Genomic DNA, 16,001 nt, shown 5'->3' with positions numbered 1-16,001 from the left:
TATACGTAAACAGATGAGAAAAACAGTAAATTGTTCGTTTGTCAATTAATTCTGTCATCATGCATTTGTTAACTAGATAATATTTTTGGGCATAATTCAAAGTCGAGTTGACCTAAACCCTAGAAATATTTATTAATAAAAATTATTTTTATACACTACGCGTCAAATACAAATGAATTAAAAAACAACAACAAAAAATGCGAATAGTTATTATTTAGTGTACAATAGGAATGTCCTTTTTCACACAGATAGGAAACAAAAATTTTTAAACGACAAAACATGACAATTTTATTAAAAAATTATTATTTACTGCACAATACGAATGTGTTTTTTCGTACAGATAGGAAACAAACATTTTCAAACAACAAAACAAACATTTTTTAACAATAAATAATATAAACAATGCGATAAACTGCGGAACTGTGTAAATGAATCGATTTTTACCTAAATCGAAGTTCATCCAAGAGCGAAATTTTCATCGCAGACCCTCGACAATTACCGCATTATCATGAATTGTCCAGCTCCGGATGGCCCGACGAACTCAATTGTTCTTCTACTCAACACGATGAAACTAATGTTTTCTCAGTGAATAATTTATATGGAGCATTCCACCCGAATTCGACCAGGCTCCGACCCTCACCCTTTTCGATTCGACTCGAAATTTTGTATGTCGTTCACTCACATTAGTAAAGGCTACCATATTTTTTTACATTTTTCTTTTCCATCCCATTCTCGAGTGACAATTTTTTGAAAAAATCTATGAAACCAAATTCAATCAGTGATATGTTCTGATTGAAAAACGGCTTTCCGACTCCAAATGTATTGTCTAATAATGTCTTTGATACATTCGCTTCCGGGCTCGAAATTCGTCTTGTCCTCGTATGGAAGACGTTTTTTTCGAATGTACGCTGGAAATATTGTAACATCACGTTACGATTGTACAAGCTTGTAAAGAATCTCTAAAAATTCTCAACGATCAACTTACGCTTCGGAAATAACAATCATGGGCACGAATTTTCCGTTCCGAGTCGTAAGTTATATTAGGCGGACGAGTTTTCATATCCACACAGTCAAAAAGCGCGCTCGTGACGACATTCCGATCGGTCGAGCTCTTGAACACCTGCGACGTGCTACTCTCAAAAACATCCCTTCAACCACCGGTGATCGACAAGAAACTCGCCCATCTTATTAAGCAGCTTTTGTTCGGCCTCGAGCTCCTCGTAATACTGAGCAATTGTTCTGCCTGGTGGAAATATTAGCTTGTGCAGCGAGGCCATCTGTACGAGAATACTCGTGATGCATCTTCTTACGCTATCATTGTGCTGCCGTCGTCCTAAGCGCTTGCAGTTTGCTCTGCTGGCATCTCTCCCAGTTCAGCAGCCTGGGTAAGAATAATATTTCCCCATTGTGCACTCTGCTACCAGAAATAAACGCAAAATAAAATTTGTGATTACACATGACAATATATGAATTTTAACCTCACTTTCATGTTCGTTTTATTCAATCCGTAAATTACAATTTAATAAAGTATTGAAAATAGCATATGTAATTAAAAAAATACCATTTTCTCACACGCTTAGACATAATGTGGGGCAATCACTCACTACACCTTAAGACGCTGATTTTTATCACAATAAGAAAATCTCTGCAAAACTCGTTTATACGTGCACAGACGAAAAGCCAAGAATGACGTGTAAATCACGGTCGTATATACGCAAACCCATCTCCTATCTTCGCAGCACTAGCGTTTCCCGTGGCTGCATTTCGAACCCAAATTTTCACCACTTTCAGGGTCTACGTTTATAATACTGTAACGTTCTTGGACGTTACGGAAATAAATATGGTTTCGTGAGTTTGATTATCAAGCCAAAATCAAAGGCGTAAATACATGTCGTGAAAAAGCTTTAATTGCAGGGTACGTGTTTCTGGTTTTAAATCTGAAACAAGACTGTTTTTACAATAATGTTAGTTGACGCAGCAACCTTATTCTTTTTAAAGACATAAGAGGTTTATAAACGTCTTTTATCTATGATGACTACTAGATCATTAAAAGTGGGCAAAACGGGTGATTTCACCCTTTGTAATAATACTTTTCCTATAGGCGTTCGGGCTCCTTTTATTTACTCTTGGCTTCATGATCACCGCGCTGACGGAGCCCGCAGTGGTAGCGCTGCCAGGCAGGTACATCTTGCGGATCGTTCATCACTTTCAGTCATTTTGCTAGCATTGCGTTCGAATCCTTACCTCTAGTCTCCATGACACCGTCATTGACTACCTGCCAAACAAGATAGTAGACTTCTTAAGATCGAAAATGCTTGACTTATCGAACTTTGTCTAACTATTACGCAGCGTTTGGAGACTTTCATCCTCAGATATTACTGTAGGTAGCTGCCACCCATGCCGTCAACCCAGCCCCCTGACACTCACCACTGCTCGTATACTAAAAAATTGTATGCGTTTTGTCCCAGTTTTTTAGTTCCTCTACCCGGCGCTAGTTGACTTCTGACACGCTCGCTGCACTGATATATATATACACTGGATTGGATATTACCGTATACTCTACGTGTAAGCTCGCGTGTCCAATTGAACACTTGAATTTCCGCCATCTTGTACAGAAAGTTGTCACAGAATGCGCGCTAGATTTGAACTGCGTAAAATATGCTATTTAAATCTAACGATATATTCGTCACACAAAAAAGTTTTTGACGAGTAAAATAATGTTTGATACATTAAATGGAGAACAAATCATTTTTTCGAAAGTATATTATTATTTACAATTATATGATGTAAAAGATCATTAAATAATATGACGAAAAACTTGTATTTAAGCGTGATTTTTCTTTATGTTCAAAAGAAGTCCTCAATTCTAAGAAGTTTCCGTCCATTATCCTTTATCCGATGGTGGGCTGAATTCCATAAGGATTATTCAAAAATTTGTATAACACTAATTCAACCGTTAGGGAATCCATTTACCATCCATTGGCATCAAAGTGGAGCTTAAGACATGTAAAAAAAAGTTTTGAATTAAATTATATCGAATTGGGTGAGTAAAAACTTTATTCAAAAATATGGAGAATAAAACATTCCTTGCAAATGTTAAGGGATTTTTATAGAGTAGCGTGCGATAAACCACAACCGTAATATAATTAGTAGTATCAATCCACAATCCATTCACACGAAGAAAAAGTTTTCAATTTCAATTATAATAAGATCGGTTCATAATTCAAATATTGTGAATTTTTACTGACACGATTCGTACGTTATAATACTCGTTAAATATAATTAGTAAATACTTCGTATGCTGACATAACCTCTGCAAGTTATCATTTGCAGAACGCTTCAGCGTTGTATACTCACTTGTGAAATGATCGCCCACAATATTTTGATTGCTTTGTTTTGCAAAAAACGCAGGTACTCATTGTTACCTCAATAATTGTTACTGTAATTTTCCAACACAATCGGTTATATACACATGCATATATCACGTATATATTTATATATATCTGAAGTGACAAGAATCTGTACAAAATGGCTACCGTTCAATTGGCGTGACGGCACCACGCTTAAATCCAATCCAGTGTATATATATATCAGTGGCTCGCTGCCCTTGCTGACCGCGCGCAAGCTCGTCAGGTAACTACTAGCGCTACTAGTAGTGGAAATTGGCGGCAGAATCGAGGGACATTTTGCAAACCACTTTTAGCAGCGTGTGTCAGGGGGCTGCGTCTACCTAGCGAAAATTGAAACCGAAGTGATGAGAGAAGGAGATATATACTAGGAATACTCCGTTTCTCTCACTTTGCATTTGAATGGCTGAGAGGAAACGTATCGACGAATCAGGTACAGAGTGAGAGAAACAGTTTATAATGGCATCTCTCTCCCTTACCCCTCCGCCACACTTTTTGTACATGCGTGGCTACCTCCTATAGTATATGCTTTAAGCTTCCACGATAACTGAACTTACACGAATAGTTTCTAAAATGTCTGATGATCTTTCATCCGTTATAAATTAAACTGGCGAAAGGACGCTAATCGTAAATTGCTTCAAAGAATGATATTTTTTTTTCTCGGAATTATATATTAAAATATGTTTATCAACTATATTATATTACATAATATATATCGCTCAATAAATCTTACAGCATGGAATGTGTGTACTACATTAACCAATCTTATTTTTTCGATTTTGTGAAAAAATATTTTCCGTTCAATAATTGATTTAACTCTCCGACAGTTTCATGCTCTGTGATCATGAACAGGAATAACATTCTTAATGATATTTATAGTACATTCATTCATCTCAGGCATGAATTGGACCGTACTGAATGAATATCCGTAACTGAATCATCAGTTTGATCAATTCTTGGTTACTGTCCAACGTTGTTGGAATAAGATATCCTGGATGTTCGTTTAGTCTTTACCGAATTTGAAAATTTTAATTTTCGTTTTTCTTTTTAGGAAAATATCCAAGTAATCCATCGTCATTGCAATCATTTACAGGAAAATTAGTTGGCATAGTCTTCGATAAGGATTAGACCCTGCCCTCTAGTTTTGCCAAAACGTCGTGTGCGTGTTCAATAACGCTATAGATGTAAGGTCTTTCCATTGGATTAGCTTTCAACATCGAAAGAATTAATTGCTGAATATCCTGTAACAAGGACCATAAACGAGCCATTACAAAAACACACTACGAAATTAACAGTACTTTTGTTAAAATATTATTTCAGTCGGTTAATCAGTTACCTCATTGTATGGGGCACTTTCAGGGAATGAAATATTAGCGCTCATCACAGCCAACGCTACACTGTCCCCTCGCTCATACACGGTATCAAATGGTGATTTGAAATAACAAAGTGCATACAAAATACAGCCAAGCGACTATAACAAAAATGAACGTCTCAACTTGAATTATTTACTCTAATATTCGTAATAAGCCAAGTGAATTTGGATAGTACATGTTTTCTTGAATATAACATTATATAATAGTAACGTACCCAAATATCCGTCCTCTCATCAATCATACAGTAACTGTCTACATTAAATAATTCTGGTGCTCTATAAGGCATCGAGCACCTTTCAGCGGCAACGTCCTGTAACGTTTGCGCCGTATGTGCTCCGCATACTTTGATCCGGGCTTGTGCTACTGATCCTACAAAATTATTATTGAAAAACATGGCTACAACCATAACAATCCGGTGAAATTATATCTGTATTATCTATTATGATGCAAGAGAAAGTTTACCCAAATCCATAATCACTGGGGTAAGCCCTTCGCCAAGAACAATGTTTGCAGTTTTCAAATCCCTGTGCGCTAAAGGCTCGGGCTTAGCTTCATGGAACGCCTTGACTCCGTCACATATTTGTAAAAATATCTCAAGAATTTCGTTAGGATTCATGTAGTCGGATGATTTTCCTCGCCGCTCCAATTCGTTGGCCAAAGTGCCTTTCTAAGTTACATTCGACGTTAGCTTTGATCTCGAAGTACCTCTTCGAAAGAAGATGAAACGTCCAACTTACATGATAATAGGGTAAAATGAGCAGCACTTCACTAGTAGCATTAACTACTGGATCAGCAGTGCCTTTGTGTGTTGAATCAATGCATTCTATGACATTTGGGTGTTTTATAATTGTATGGTATTCTATTTCTTTCAAGGCCAATCTTTGGTCCTCCGGTCCGTGGCAGACAATCTTCTTGACGGCATATTTTTTATGCGTAAGAGAATCCTCGACCAAAGAGACGGTACTGAATCCTCTAGAAAACGACGACGATTATATCATGCAGAAATAATCACAATCCCTAAGGTTGTAGTAGTAATAATATGTATGCAAATATACCCTTCTCCAAGATGTTCACGCACAGTGTATTTCCTCCCATTAACAGTGAATGTTTCCTTGGCGCAAATGCACCCCATTTTTAAAATCAAACTCAAACCAAGACTGTTCATTTTTAACGATACATAATTAACACAGAATCAAATTTCAAATAAATAATAATATTTAATCATTGGGTAACTACTTTCAAAGCGCCAGATGCTTACACAGATTTCGCTGTCACAAGCAGAAAGGAGTCTTTGAGTAGCAACCAGGTAGCAGCCTAGCGCTACCTACAGCAGTAGCAGGTCAGTACGCAAGCCGTAGTGCCGGCACAGCTGATTAACGTATGTGTATATCGTCGGCCGATAAATGCCTATGGTTAATTCAGTCATAAACGTCATGCGTGCCAAAAAGCGTGACACAACTTTCTTATTAGTTTCCCCATCTGTGTTAGAGTTAGTTTATGGTATTTGGTTATCTCGGAAAAAAATCACCGGATTATAAGCTGAAATTTGGATGAATTCCCATTCAAATTGAATTATATCGCATGTCTAATGGTGTATGGACGTATGCGCCAAAAAGACGAATTTGGTGGTGAAAAGGCGTATAAATTTTTTTCGCGATATCCGCTACAAAGGCTCTCAGAACGCCTATTTACACTAGAATAGGCCGAAAAAATAAATGTAGGTAAAAGGCCTTATGTTTGGTGGATACGCTCTTCGGCACCGTCAATATTTGTGTTTATCACATTTGTAAATGGTATAAGGTTGCATCCGCTATTTTAGTTTATTTTTCGTAAACGACGAAAACCTACGAAACATAATGATTTATCGATTTCGGGAAGAATTTATAAAATTTTATATTTTTCCAAAAAATTATATCCAACTTAACGGTATGAGGTTACATCCGTCATTTTTCCCCGCAAATGCTTCTAAAACATTTGAAACGTAAAGATGCGCCGACTTCCGGAGGAATTTAAACATTATTTATGTTATAAAAAAATAATTTTGGACGTAAAGGTATAAAGTCGTATGTTGGCACGTGTGACCTTGCACCGTCAGTGAATGTCATTATTTTTCATAAAGTTCGTGATGACACGGCATAGCCGATAGCGTTGACTAAAGACCTTGACTAAATTATAGGTATATCTTCAGTTCGTTGGCCCTATAGATGCCGACGATTCCACTGTTTTATACCATGATACCACTGGACTAAACAACATCACTACATGGCTCTACGGGTTGGATTCACTGATATACATATATATACACTATATCTATATATATATCAGTGGTTGGATTTCAGCCGAGAGAGATAGCTCGGAGGTGAAGTGCTGTCTCTTTCGCACCGGCACAATCTTTCAAAAAGCTTATACACCCTTATCGCAGGCGTTTTATTTTGTAAATCAGTGACATCACATTTTTGCTTAAACTGTCTCACGCATACGCAGTAACTAGTAGAAAGATACAGCCCTTCACCTCCGAGCTATCTCTTACGAACGAAAATCCACCACTACAGTACTGTTGTGTGTAAGGCTGCTTTTTTACATGCAGCAAACAGCTAGACGTAGCAGTAGCAAAAATGCTCAGATTAGTCAATGATTCGGTGTTTTCTTCAGTACTTTGTCATATACGAGAATTGCTGTTCGAAGTAGAAATGAACCTACTTTCTACAGCAGTTGGTTGTACAGCCTACAGCAGAAGTCCCCCCCCCCGCCACACTCGACCAGTAGCCTCCACCCCCCTTCCCCCGTCGCTGCGTACCAAGCAGCCAATGAGAGCATTTGAGCTGCATCTCGATTTTTAATTTCTCAAACTATCCGATAGGGGGAACATGGGCAAGGCCGATTTCTGCCATTTTTATAGAGCTCAGTCGCACACGAACTCTTCCGCAGCGAGGTTTATTGAGATTAATTTCGTTCTGTCAATTCGCAGTACATAGTCTGATTCAGAGTTTTATTTGCGTCGTCTCGAAAGGAAGCTTCGAGTTAATATGTTAGCGTTCAATGACTAATAAATCTGTATTCACCGTTGAAAAAGTTTATTGACTGACGACTGACGCCTGGACAAGACTCGTAACACATTGGGAGACAAAACAAAATTGACGAGCAAAAAAAAAGAAAAATGTCGAGTGTACCGCAAGTTTCTAGCGGGCTAAGCAAGCTCAAAAAGAAACACTTTCGTGTTAAGCATCAAAAGGTGAAATTATTTTGGGCGAATGAACCGCTGCTTAGCGTGCTTATGTGGGGTGTCAATCACACGGTAATGTATCACGATTACTTCTTCATTCTCCACAACACGTAGTTCAGATGATAGGTCGCATATACCTACTTTACTTTCCCATGAATCTTTATAAGCTCGATACCGCGTGAAGCTGTTGACAAAAAAGTTGCCGTGCATAGCCAAACCCGACGCGTGTCGACCAATCATTTTATTATTCTATCATACACAAAATTGGCCAAGGCAATGAATTTCTTATCTATACTTTATACGTTAATGCCTTTCCCGTTCTTTTCTCGTCTCTGCAAATTCTTATTAATGCCATGTACTGTATTTGAGTTGCACGAATGAATGATACCGCAAACTCATGCCCCTGGCTAGGCTAAGCCTCTGGTTAATTATTTAAATGATATGCATCGTTTGATGACTACTTCATAAATGACAGTACTTCTTTGCACGTACAAGTATATACATATTGCTTATCATCATATCTTTAATGTACGTACAACAGAGACGGATGCATTATGCAACTGTGCCGCGTATGAAATATAAAGATTTGTTGCCCGACAGCTGTACACGTGATATAATACCTGTCTGCAATTTTCAATGGCTTTATATAATTATAAAAAAAAGTGTTTTTACTTGTAAGTCGATAAAACAACAAGTAGTCATATACTCTAATGAAACTGACCGAATAAAAAATTTTAAAGTTCGCTACATAATGTCACGCGACATGCATTCCTATTTAACAGAGCTTTGCATTGTCTAAATTAGTATGTCAAAAATATCAGTCCTGCTATCCAACAGATTCATTGGTTGATAGATATTGCATTTTTTCTTATCTGCTAGATAAAGGGATGTCATCATCATAATCTACCTAGGAGATAGCAAACGCTTCTTTATTGAATTTTAACTTGGCGTTGCTTATCTCATGCGTATGATCAGCTTTAAATGGCTAAAACGAAAAGGAATAGCTGCTGTGGCAATATTCAGAAATCAGATTTCATGAACTGAGCAATCCTGTTAGAATATGAAAATGAAATTCTCGACGTCAGAGAATAGCCTGTTCACTAACGACATTTTAATGTATTACTTTGATTTTTTTTAGTAGATAATCAAAAAGGTCGTATGTTAATATTTATTTATTTTCTTATCCAACAGATAAATGAGTTGAGCCATATCAACATACCAGTTATGCTGCTTCCCGATGATTTTAGGGCCTACAGCAAATTGAAAGTTGACAATCATCTTTTCAATAAGTAAGTTCTAGTGTCCTGTGTATAAATCATGAGATAAGAGACCTGTTTCTAGGTTTTCTATTTGGTACATACTTTGTATCTCTTTGTTCATGGGCAGAGTTTCAAACTTCCATCTCACATTTTGAGAACAATTATACCAATGTAATGCTCGTCGTGCCAATTTATCCGAAGGCCGCATGTTTAAGGTCTGTACTTGAGTTATTTTCAATTTAAATCTCAGTCGCCGCCTGTGATTTTTAAGGAGGGTAGGTACTTTAACGTTGTTAATTGTGGAGGTCGTGCAAGCAGTTGGCCTACCAAGATTGGAAATAATCAAATACCTTGACAAATTAAGCGGCAATTAATGACCGCATCAAAGGCAAATGCTGAAGAATTTTACTTTGATATACTCGGATAATTATTGCATTGGTTATTATTCCAGAGAAAACATGCCGTCTCACTTTAAAATCAAAGAATACTGTCCGCTGGTCTTTAGAAATCTGCGAGAAAGGTTTGGAATAGACGACTTGGACTACAAGGACTCTATGACAAGGTGAGATGTCTTGGGATAACATGGAAAAACTTATATTGGGAAGGCAAATGAATATATGTATACATATATACATGTACATTTCTTTTCTATACAATCTTATATCCAGGGGCTTGGATGCATGAGCAAGTGATAGCAATTGTACAGATCTATAGATTTATGCTTTGTAACGAAAGATGAGCTACCTGTTACAGCTTGGAGCATGAGATTGTATATATCTTTGTTATATTTCAATGTCTACCGATGTCCTTAGCCACACCGTTCTTTAATTTGACATATTAGAGTCTATTATGAGGGCCCAGTAAATATTCTGGCAAACAAAAACTTATGATTGTTGAGTTTAAATGACTTTTGCTAATAGATGTCGGACGTTTAATCCTTCGCGAGCTAAACGGCGGCCAGACTCGGCAACTGCCGTTGGAAGGACTCGGCAATTGGTGCAGCGATCGGCGACAGTTCCCTCGATTATTTTATCCCCTCCTCCTTCTGCAGTTTCACATATTCCAGTTCTTTCTAAGCCGCAGCGTGCCTACAGTCTTAAACCAAAACGTTTGAGGTCAGCTAGGTTTTTACATGAGTTTTTCTGTGCGTGTCGTTTGTGGCTAACGTGAAGAGACAACTTCTTAGTTTGATTATTTTTTCATTATTTCGTTATCCTTTTCAATTTCCTTTCTTACCTTTTGCCACGCACGCCCAAGTCGAGCACCAACTAACACAACTCATCATTTTTGTAAGAGAACTAACCGATTGTCGCAAAGCCTGGCATAGTTGGAAGTTTAATCAGCAGAGATGAGAATTTAAAAGGTGTCTGTACGCGTATACTTACTTGACAGATGTGATTCACATTTATAAATTGGTTGTAATTATGAAATTATAAAATAAATTATTGAAATAGTAATGAATTACACATGACCTCAAATCATCAAGTTATTTTGGTCGTGTTCGTGCAACGAAAATGTCGTTGTTTCACATTGAGTTACTAACAAAAGTAGAGTACATAGATATCTACAAATATTATTTGTAATGGCTGTACAACTAACAATATTGGTACCATTCATAATTTTCCATTGATTTATTTATTCATTCAATACTATCATAAACAAATTGTTGATAATTTTGATCAGTGTTATTCTGCTATAATATTTGACACAGCACTTACAACTGTGATCGTTGGCATGCAAGAATTACAGTGTTTACTCATCCTTCTAATTCCTTTCAGATTCGGATAAAGGAAATTAGTCTACAAGGGGTTACATTCGGTCATACGCTCGCAAAGCAGATACATCTTTGAGATTTTTTCACGAGCCAAGTAGGGAGTAGATTTATTTAATCTTCGGATGATGATTACGTATCATTAGTCAGCACCTATAGGTAATTTTTTTGATCGAGAAACAAAGGCGTTCAAGAGCTACAAAAATTGTGCCCAACTTCTGTAGTTCTCGCAGGACTAACAATAAGTGGTGGAGGTTGTAACTACGAAGGGCCATATCTGAAATAAAAAGTTTCAAATGTGTTTTAATATAAATAACAATGGTTACACATTTACGATCGGGATTATGAAAATTCTCAAAAAAGCAAAAGATGTAACAATTTCAATAAAATTATTGCTTTTTTGATTGAAAATGGATTCGTATTTTAGGTGTCATTATAAAACGATAAAAATATCAAAAAATCCAATCATGAGTGCATGCAAAATCGTAAAAAGAATATGTATGCAAAAATTGATGTTAATCCATTGAATGATGTTTAGTTAGAAGCTCCACCATGGCGGAAAATTTAATTTCGAGATAAAGGCGTTTGACTGCGGTTTTGATGCTGATTTTGTATGAGATGAAATGGATTAGTCTGACCCATAATACACGATTTCTGGGGCATATAGGAGGCCATCCGCCGCAAGTGCAGCTTTCTGACAGGCTAATCTTTCTAGCCTTGACTTGGTTGTATTCAGACGCACAACGGCGTCCTCTATAGAGAGCGATTGTGCATTGTTTCACTTAAGTGCTCATAACTTTCTCAGTTTTCGGAAATTCGACATTGGTTTTGGACTCAAATATGCTTAAAAGATGTAGCTAGAGTAACATGTAAAAAAAAACGATTATTGAAAAGTTGGGACCGGATGTAACCCCATAAGTTACGATAATCTATTTCGGCAGCCAATCACTTTTTATACAGCATTTGAATATTCCAGTTTTGAACAGATGTCTTGGATAGTAGGCAGAATTCAGAATCAATTGCTATTTTTAGATGCTGATACTCTTGTAATTGACTTCATCTTTCCTTGATGTTTACTGAATTATTTGAGAATCTACAAAACTTTTCATCTTTCTTGTACTCTCTATACAGTTGTTTTGGAATCTTTGGTAATTTTGGCAACGGTAATTTTTTATTTTTTTTTTTATTACAGAGGTAATCCTTTATTAATTAACCAAGGAATGATGGCAATAACATTATAGTAGTAAAATAAATAATAGCTAAATTATGTCAGTTGTGCATGCATTGAAGTTGAATTTTATTCAGCCAAGTATATACCATTGATCCCCTCAGATCATTGTCATAATTATATTATGTTAATTTGGCTTGATGCACTTTGAACCTGTTTATATTAAAGATGATGTTGAAAGCATGAAACAACTGCGTAAAATTTATCTTGCATTTTAGATCTCAACCAGTTATCTATGACTCATCAGGTAAGAGTGGCGCCAAGTTTTACCAATCGTACGACAAGTTATTCATCATCAAGACTTTGACGAGTGAAGAGGTAGAAAGAATGCATTTATTTTTGAAGCAATACCATCCAGTGAGTCAATTTCCAACTCTTTCACCATTTGACAACAGAATTGAAAATGCCTGTTAACTTAATTATAATTTTCCAGTATATCGTTGAAAGGCATGGAAAAACGTTGCTGCCACAGTATGTGGGCATGTATCGCTTAACGGTTGACGGAGATGAGCATTACTTTGTTGCCATTAGAAATGCTTTCTCAAATCATCTTCCCACGCACCGGAAATTTGATTTGAAAGGATCGACAGTGGACAGAGAAGCCTCTGACAAAGAAAAGGAAAAAGATTTACCGACATACAAAGACAACGATTTTGTCAAAGAAGGAATGAAAATTTACATAGGGGAAGAGGCAAAGAGAAAGCTCATAGATACGTTAACAGCTGATGTCGGCGTTAGTAGTTCGATGTTGATAATTAATGATTAAATTTGCTTACAGTATCTTTCAATAATAAAAGTCCAAAGCGTTCCATAAACGTTATTCCATTTGCATACAGTTTTTGACACACTTAAATCTGATGGATTACTCGCTGTTGCTTGGTGTTCACGACTGTGCACGAGCAGAACAAGAAAACAGAGAACGTGCCGAGAGAGAAGCTGATGAAGACAATCGCGAAGAAGAAGACGATAGTGAATCCGGTAGCGGCCAAGATACTCGTGGCCCTACGGGAGAATGGTAATAGTTAAAGTTATCTTCGGACTTTATTCTTTCATAAATGATCGTTGAAAGAGTGATATAATGCCTATGAATTTCATGCAATTTATTTTCGAATTGGCACCTATTCTCAAACGCATATTCACCATAGAATCTAGTCTTTGATTTCATACATTTACAGTTAAGAATCTTGTTTCACGACAATATTGTAATGCGTTTTTTTTTTTTGGTAGCCGGCAGTTGGGCGGCTTTGCGGTTGCAGGGATGTCAACTCCCCCAGAATCCCCGCATACCGCTTTAATGCGAGATTCCAGTCTACAGTATGAAGGCGCTATCATACCTGAGTTAGATATATACGCAATCCCAAGTTCAGATGGTGAGATTTCTAATAATAACTGATCCGACTAACATTTCAGCAAATATTATTAATAGGCTATTGGGACATAAATTGGGGAATGAGTTGTATTAAAAAAATTATACAGAATCCTGTTGTTCACAATATGTATAGTGAAATGCGAAAAAGAAAGAGAAGGACAGATGTTGGGTGAGAAGCATTCACTTTGTTACATTCTTTTCAGGTGCCCCGTCGAAGGAAATTTATTTTTTGGCCATCATAGATGTACTCACACATTATGGCGTGCGTAAACAAGCCGCAAAGGCAGCTAAAACCGTGAAGTACGGTGCAAATGTCGACGGTATATCAACTTGCGATCCGGAACAGTACGGGAAACGATTCATCGAATTCATGAGTAAAGCGATAGAATAAGCTCAGATACTTGATCAAATTCAGGATACATATAATTTGAGAAAAAACAACATTCGGAAGTGATTATTTTTTATTTCCTTTGTTCGAGAGATTTTAACATTGATTGATTAAAACAGAAATTTGAAATAATTATACACGTGTAAAAAAGTTGAATTAAACTTTACAATTCATTTAATTGTATTGTCAATCACTTTATTTTGCAAATTCAATTCTTTGTGATGGGGTTGTTTATATGTGATACAGTGATTTCATAATGTTCGAAGCCTCGTAGTTGAAGTAAAAATTTACAGTAGCCAATGTTAAATCTTTACAATATCCAGCTACTTTTTTTCACTCTTTACATAATCAATACTTTTTCGAATACAAAAAGAGCCTCGTGAATAAGTCACGTCATATTTGTCTGTCGCACCACCGTTCTATTTCAGTTTGTGTTCAATTCAAATCGTTACAGTTCTCTCATTGTTATTTATACAGCTGCAGAACGTAAATTCAGCCATTTCAAATCTGAATTGAGCCATCAAATGATATGTATACACGTTTTTGAATAGGTGATGTACAACATTGTAGATAAATTGTTTTATACGTTATTATAATATCTCAAACTTTCTTTCATCGGATCCTTTCAATCTTATTATTCATTGTCCAAACATTGCATCATGCAAACTCGTAAATGATTCGATTTTACTGCATGATCAAAGTTTCTTTCCCGTACCTGACCACGAAACATGGTCTATCATACTTTAATCATACTGTCCATGAGGTGGTGTAAGAAAGCGCAAATGTTGATAGACCAAAATATATAATAATGTTATTTGAGCACATTTTTTGCTTGACAAAAATTCACTTTGATTTTGTTGAGCATGCGCGGAAGCACGATGTACGTTTACTATTAAATATAAAAATAATTTGTTTCAACTAATTTCACGATTTCTATACTACAATACTGATATGAGTTTCGACAAAGTTGTTGAAAAAAAAATTATTAAACTATATATATATATATATTTATGTATGTATACAAATATGTGCGTGTGAATGTTATAATACTTGCGAGCTTTGATGTAATATAGAGTTTGTGTTAAAAGATTTCATCAGTTAATTCTTTAGGCCATGTGGAATATTTTCTCTATAGTCTTCTCTAGCTACATGGCTTCTTATTTTAAATATATTGATGCAAATAAAATATCGTCAAGTATATTCAAAGAATCCTGGCTAAATTTCAATATTGCTTATGATTTGAGAGACCAATTTAGTTTGCAATACTCCTCTTTTTCTAAGATCTGTGCTGAGTTTATTTCATATCGAAACTTTTAAAACATACTTTATTACACAACAGACAAATTAATTGATGTGTGATCTAAGAATTTATCCAGCTTTTTCAATAATCTGTAGGATGGTTCGTTTATGTAACAATAGAGCCCAAATGAAAAACAAAAAAACATTCATGACTGTTTGAATAATGTTTTTAAGCTTTTTCCTATGCAGAGCAGTCAGTTTGTAATTTGAGGTGAATTGAATCATTCTAATCTAATATCCTTATTGCAATTCAAAGAAGCAAGTAATTTCCTAAAACGGTCACTTCTATGCTTTAACCAGCTTTAAACTTGCACTCAGCAACTGACCTATCTACGTTAGGCAACATTGATGTAACCTTTTTCTATGGGAAAGTGTTGTTACTAATTGTAGAGTACAGGTAGATCAATACTGCGACATTACTTTTGGTATACCCATTGTGCTTATACAAAGTATGTCTGAATGTTTTTTCAAGCTTCACTGCCATAAATTAATCCAGTCAGCAATGTAACATTTTTTTGTGATTTGTAAAATAACACAAATATTATAACACACTACGTATCTCATAATACATAAAGTTTATTAATCTGTGAAGTTTCTTTTAACTCGTGTCATTATAGAGATACATATATATACATATTTGTTGTAGAGAGAGAGAGAGAGAGAGAGAGAGAGAGAGAGAGAAGA

General features: G+C 36.1%; 2 protein-coding genes across 4 annotated transcripts; one reads left to right on the top strand and one right to left on the bottom strand.

Moving 5' to 3' along the window:
- Window positions 1–4,065: 4,065 nt before the first annotated feature.
- LOC124179670 (serine/threonine-protein kinase 16) lies at window positions 4,066–6,128 on the bottom strand. Of its 2 annotated transcripts, XM_046564332.1 has the most exons (6): window positions 5,836–6,109; window positions 5,518–5,752; window positions 5,243–5,447; window positions 4,995–5,149; window positions 4,744–4,878; window positions 4,070–4,648 (listed from the first exon to the last, which is right to left on the bottom strand). In XM_046564332.1, exons 1-6 carry the CDS (start codon window positions 5,943–5,945, stop codon window positions 4,532–4,534), a joined length of 957 nt encoding a protein of 318 aa, XP_046420288.1. In that variant the 5' UTR covers window positions 5,946–6,109; the 3' UTR covers window positions 4,070–4,531. The 2 variants fall into 2 exon arrangements, with proteins under 2 accessions (XP_046420289.1, XP_046420288.1); XM_046564333.1 differs by lacking the exon at window positions 4,744–4,878 and having other exon boundaries at window positions 4,066–4,648; window positions 5,836–6,128.
- Window positions 6,129–7,687: 1,559 nt separating this feature from the next.
- On the top strand, window positions 7,688–15,588 carry LOC124179666 (phosphatidylinositol 5-phosphate 4-kinase type-2 alpha). 2 transcript variants are annotated; one of them, XM_046564322.1, is made up of 9 exons: window positions 7,688–8,075; window positions 9,195–9,292; window positions 9,714–9,824; window positions 10,183–10,377; window positions 12,480–12,618; window positions 12,695–12,994; window positions 13,098–13,276; window positions 13,489–13,631; window positions 13,834–15,588. In XM_046564322.1, exons 1-9 carry the CDS (start codon window positions 7,938–7,940, stop codon window positions 14,019–14,021), a joined length of 1,491 nt encoding a protein of 496 aa, XP_046420278.1. In that variant the 5' UTR covers window positions 7,688–7,937; the 3' UTR covers window positions 14,022–15,588. The 2 variants fall into 2 exon arrangements, with proteins under 2 accessions (XP_046420278.1, XP_046420279.1); XM_046564323.1 differs by lacking the exon at window positions 10,183–10,377.
- The last annotated feature ends 413 nt before the right edge of the window (window positions 15,589–16,001 follow it).

This window comes from Neodiprion fabricii, chromosome 4 (assembly GCF_021155785.1).
Source record: "Neodiprion fabricii isolate iyNeoFabr1 chromosome 4, iyNeoFabr1.1, whole genome shotgun sequence".
Classification (NCBI taxonomy): Eukaryota; Metazoa; Arthropoda; class Insecta; order Hymenoptera; family Diprionidae; genus Neodiprion; species Neodiprion fabricii.
Note: the sequence above shows the minus strand (reverse complement) of the source record. Positions and strands in the feature narration are given on the sequence as shown.

Excerpts from the sequence above, each read along its gene's own strand:
- LOC124179670 (XM_046564332.1), bottom strand. The coding sequence starts at position 5,945 with ATGAACAGTCTTGGTTTGAGTTTGATTTTAAAAATGGGGTGCATTTGC. Across the intron at positions 5,753-5,835 it reads CGTGAACATCTTGGAGAAGG|AGGATTCAGTACCGTCTCTT; the intron begins GTATATTTGCAT and ends GTCGTTTTCTAG. Across the intron at positions 4,649-4,743 it reads AAAGTGCCCCATACAATGAG|GATATTCAGCAATTAATTCT; the intron begins GTAACTGATTAA and ends TCCTTGTTACAG.
- LOC124179666 (XM_046564322.1), top strand. The coding sequence starts at position 7,938 with ATGTCGAGTGTACCGCAAGTTTCTAGCGGGCTAAGCAAGCTCAAAAAG. Across the intron at positions 9,293-9,713 it reads GACAATCATCTTTTCAATAA|AGAAAACATGCCGTCTCACT; the intron begins GTAAGTTCTAGT and ends TTATTATTCCAG. Across the intron at positions 13,277-13,488 it reads CGTGGCCCTACGGGAGAATG|CCGGCAGTTGGGCGGCTTTG; the intron begins GTAATAGTTAAA and ends TTTTTTTGGTAG.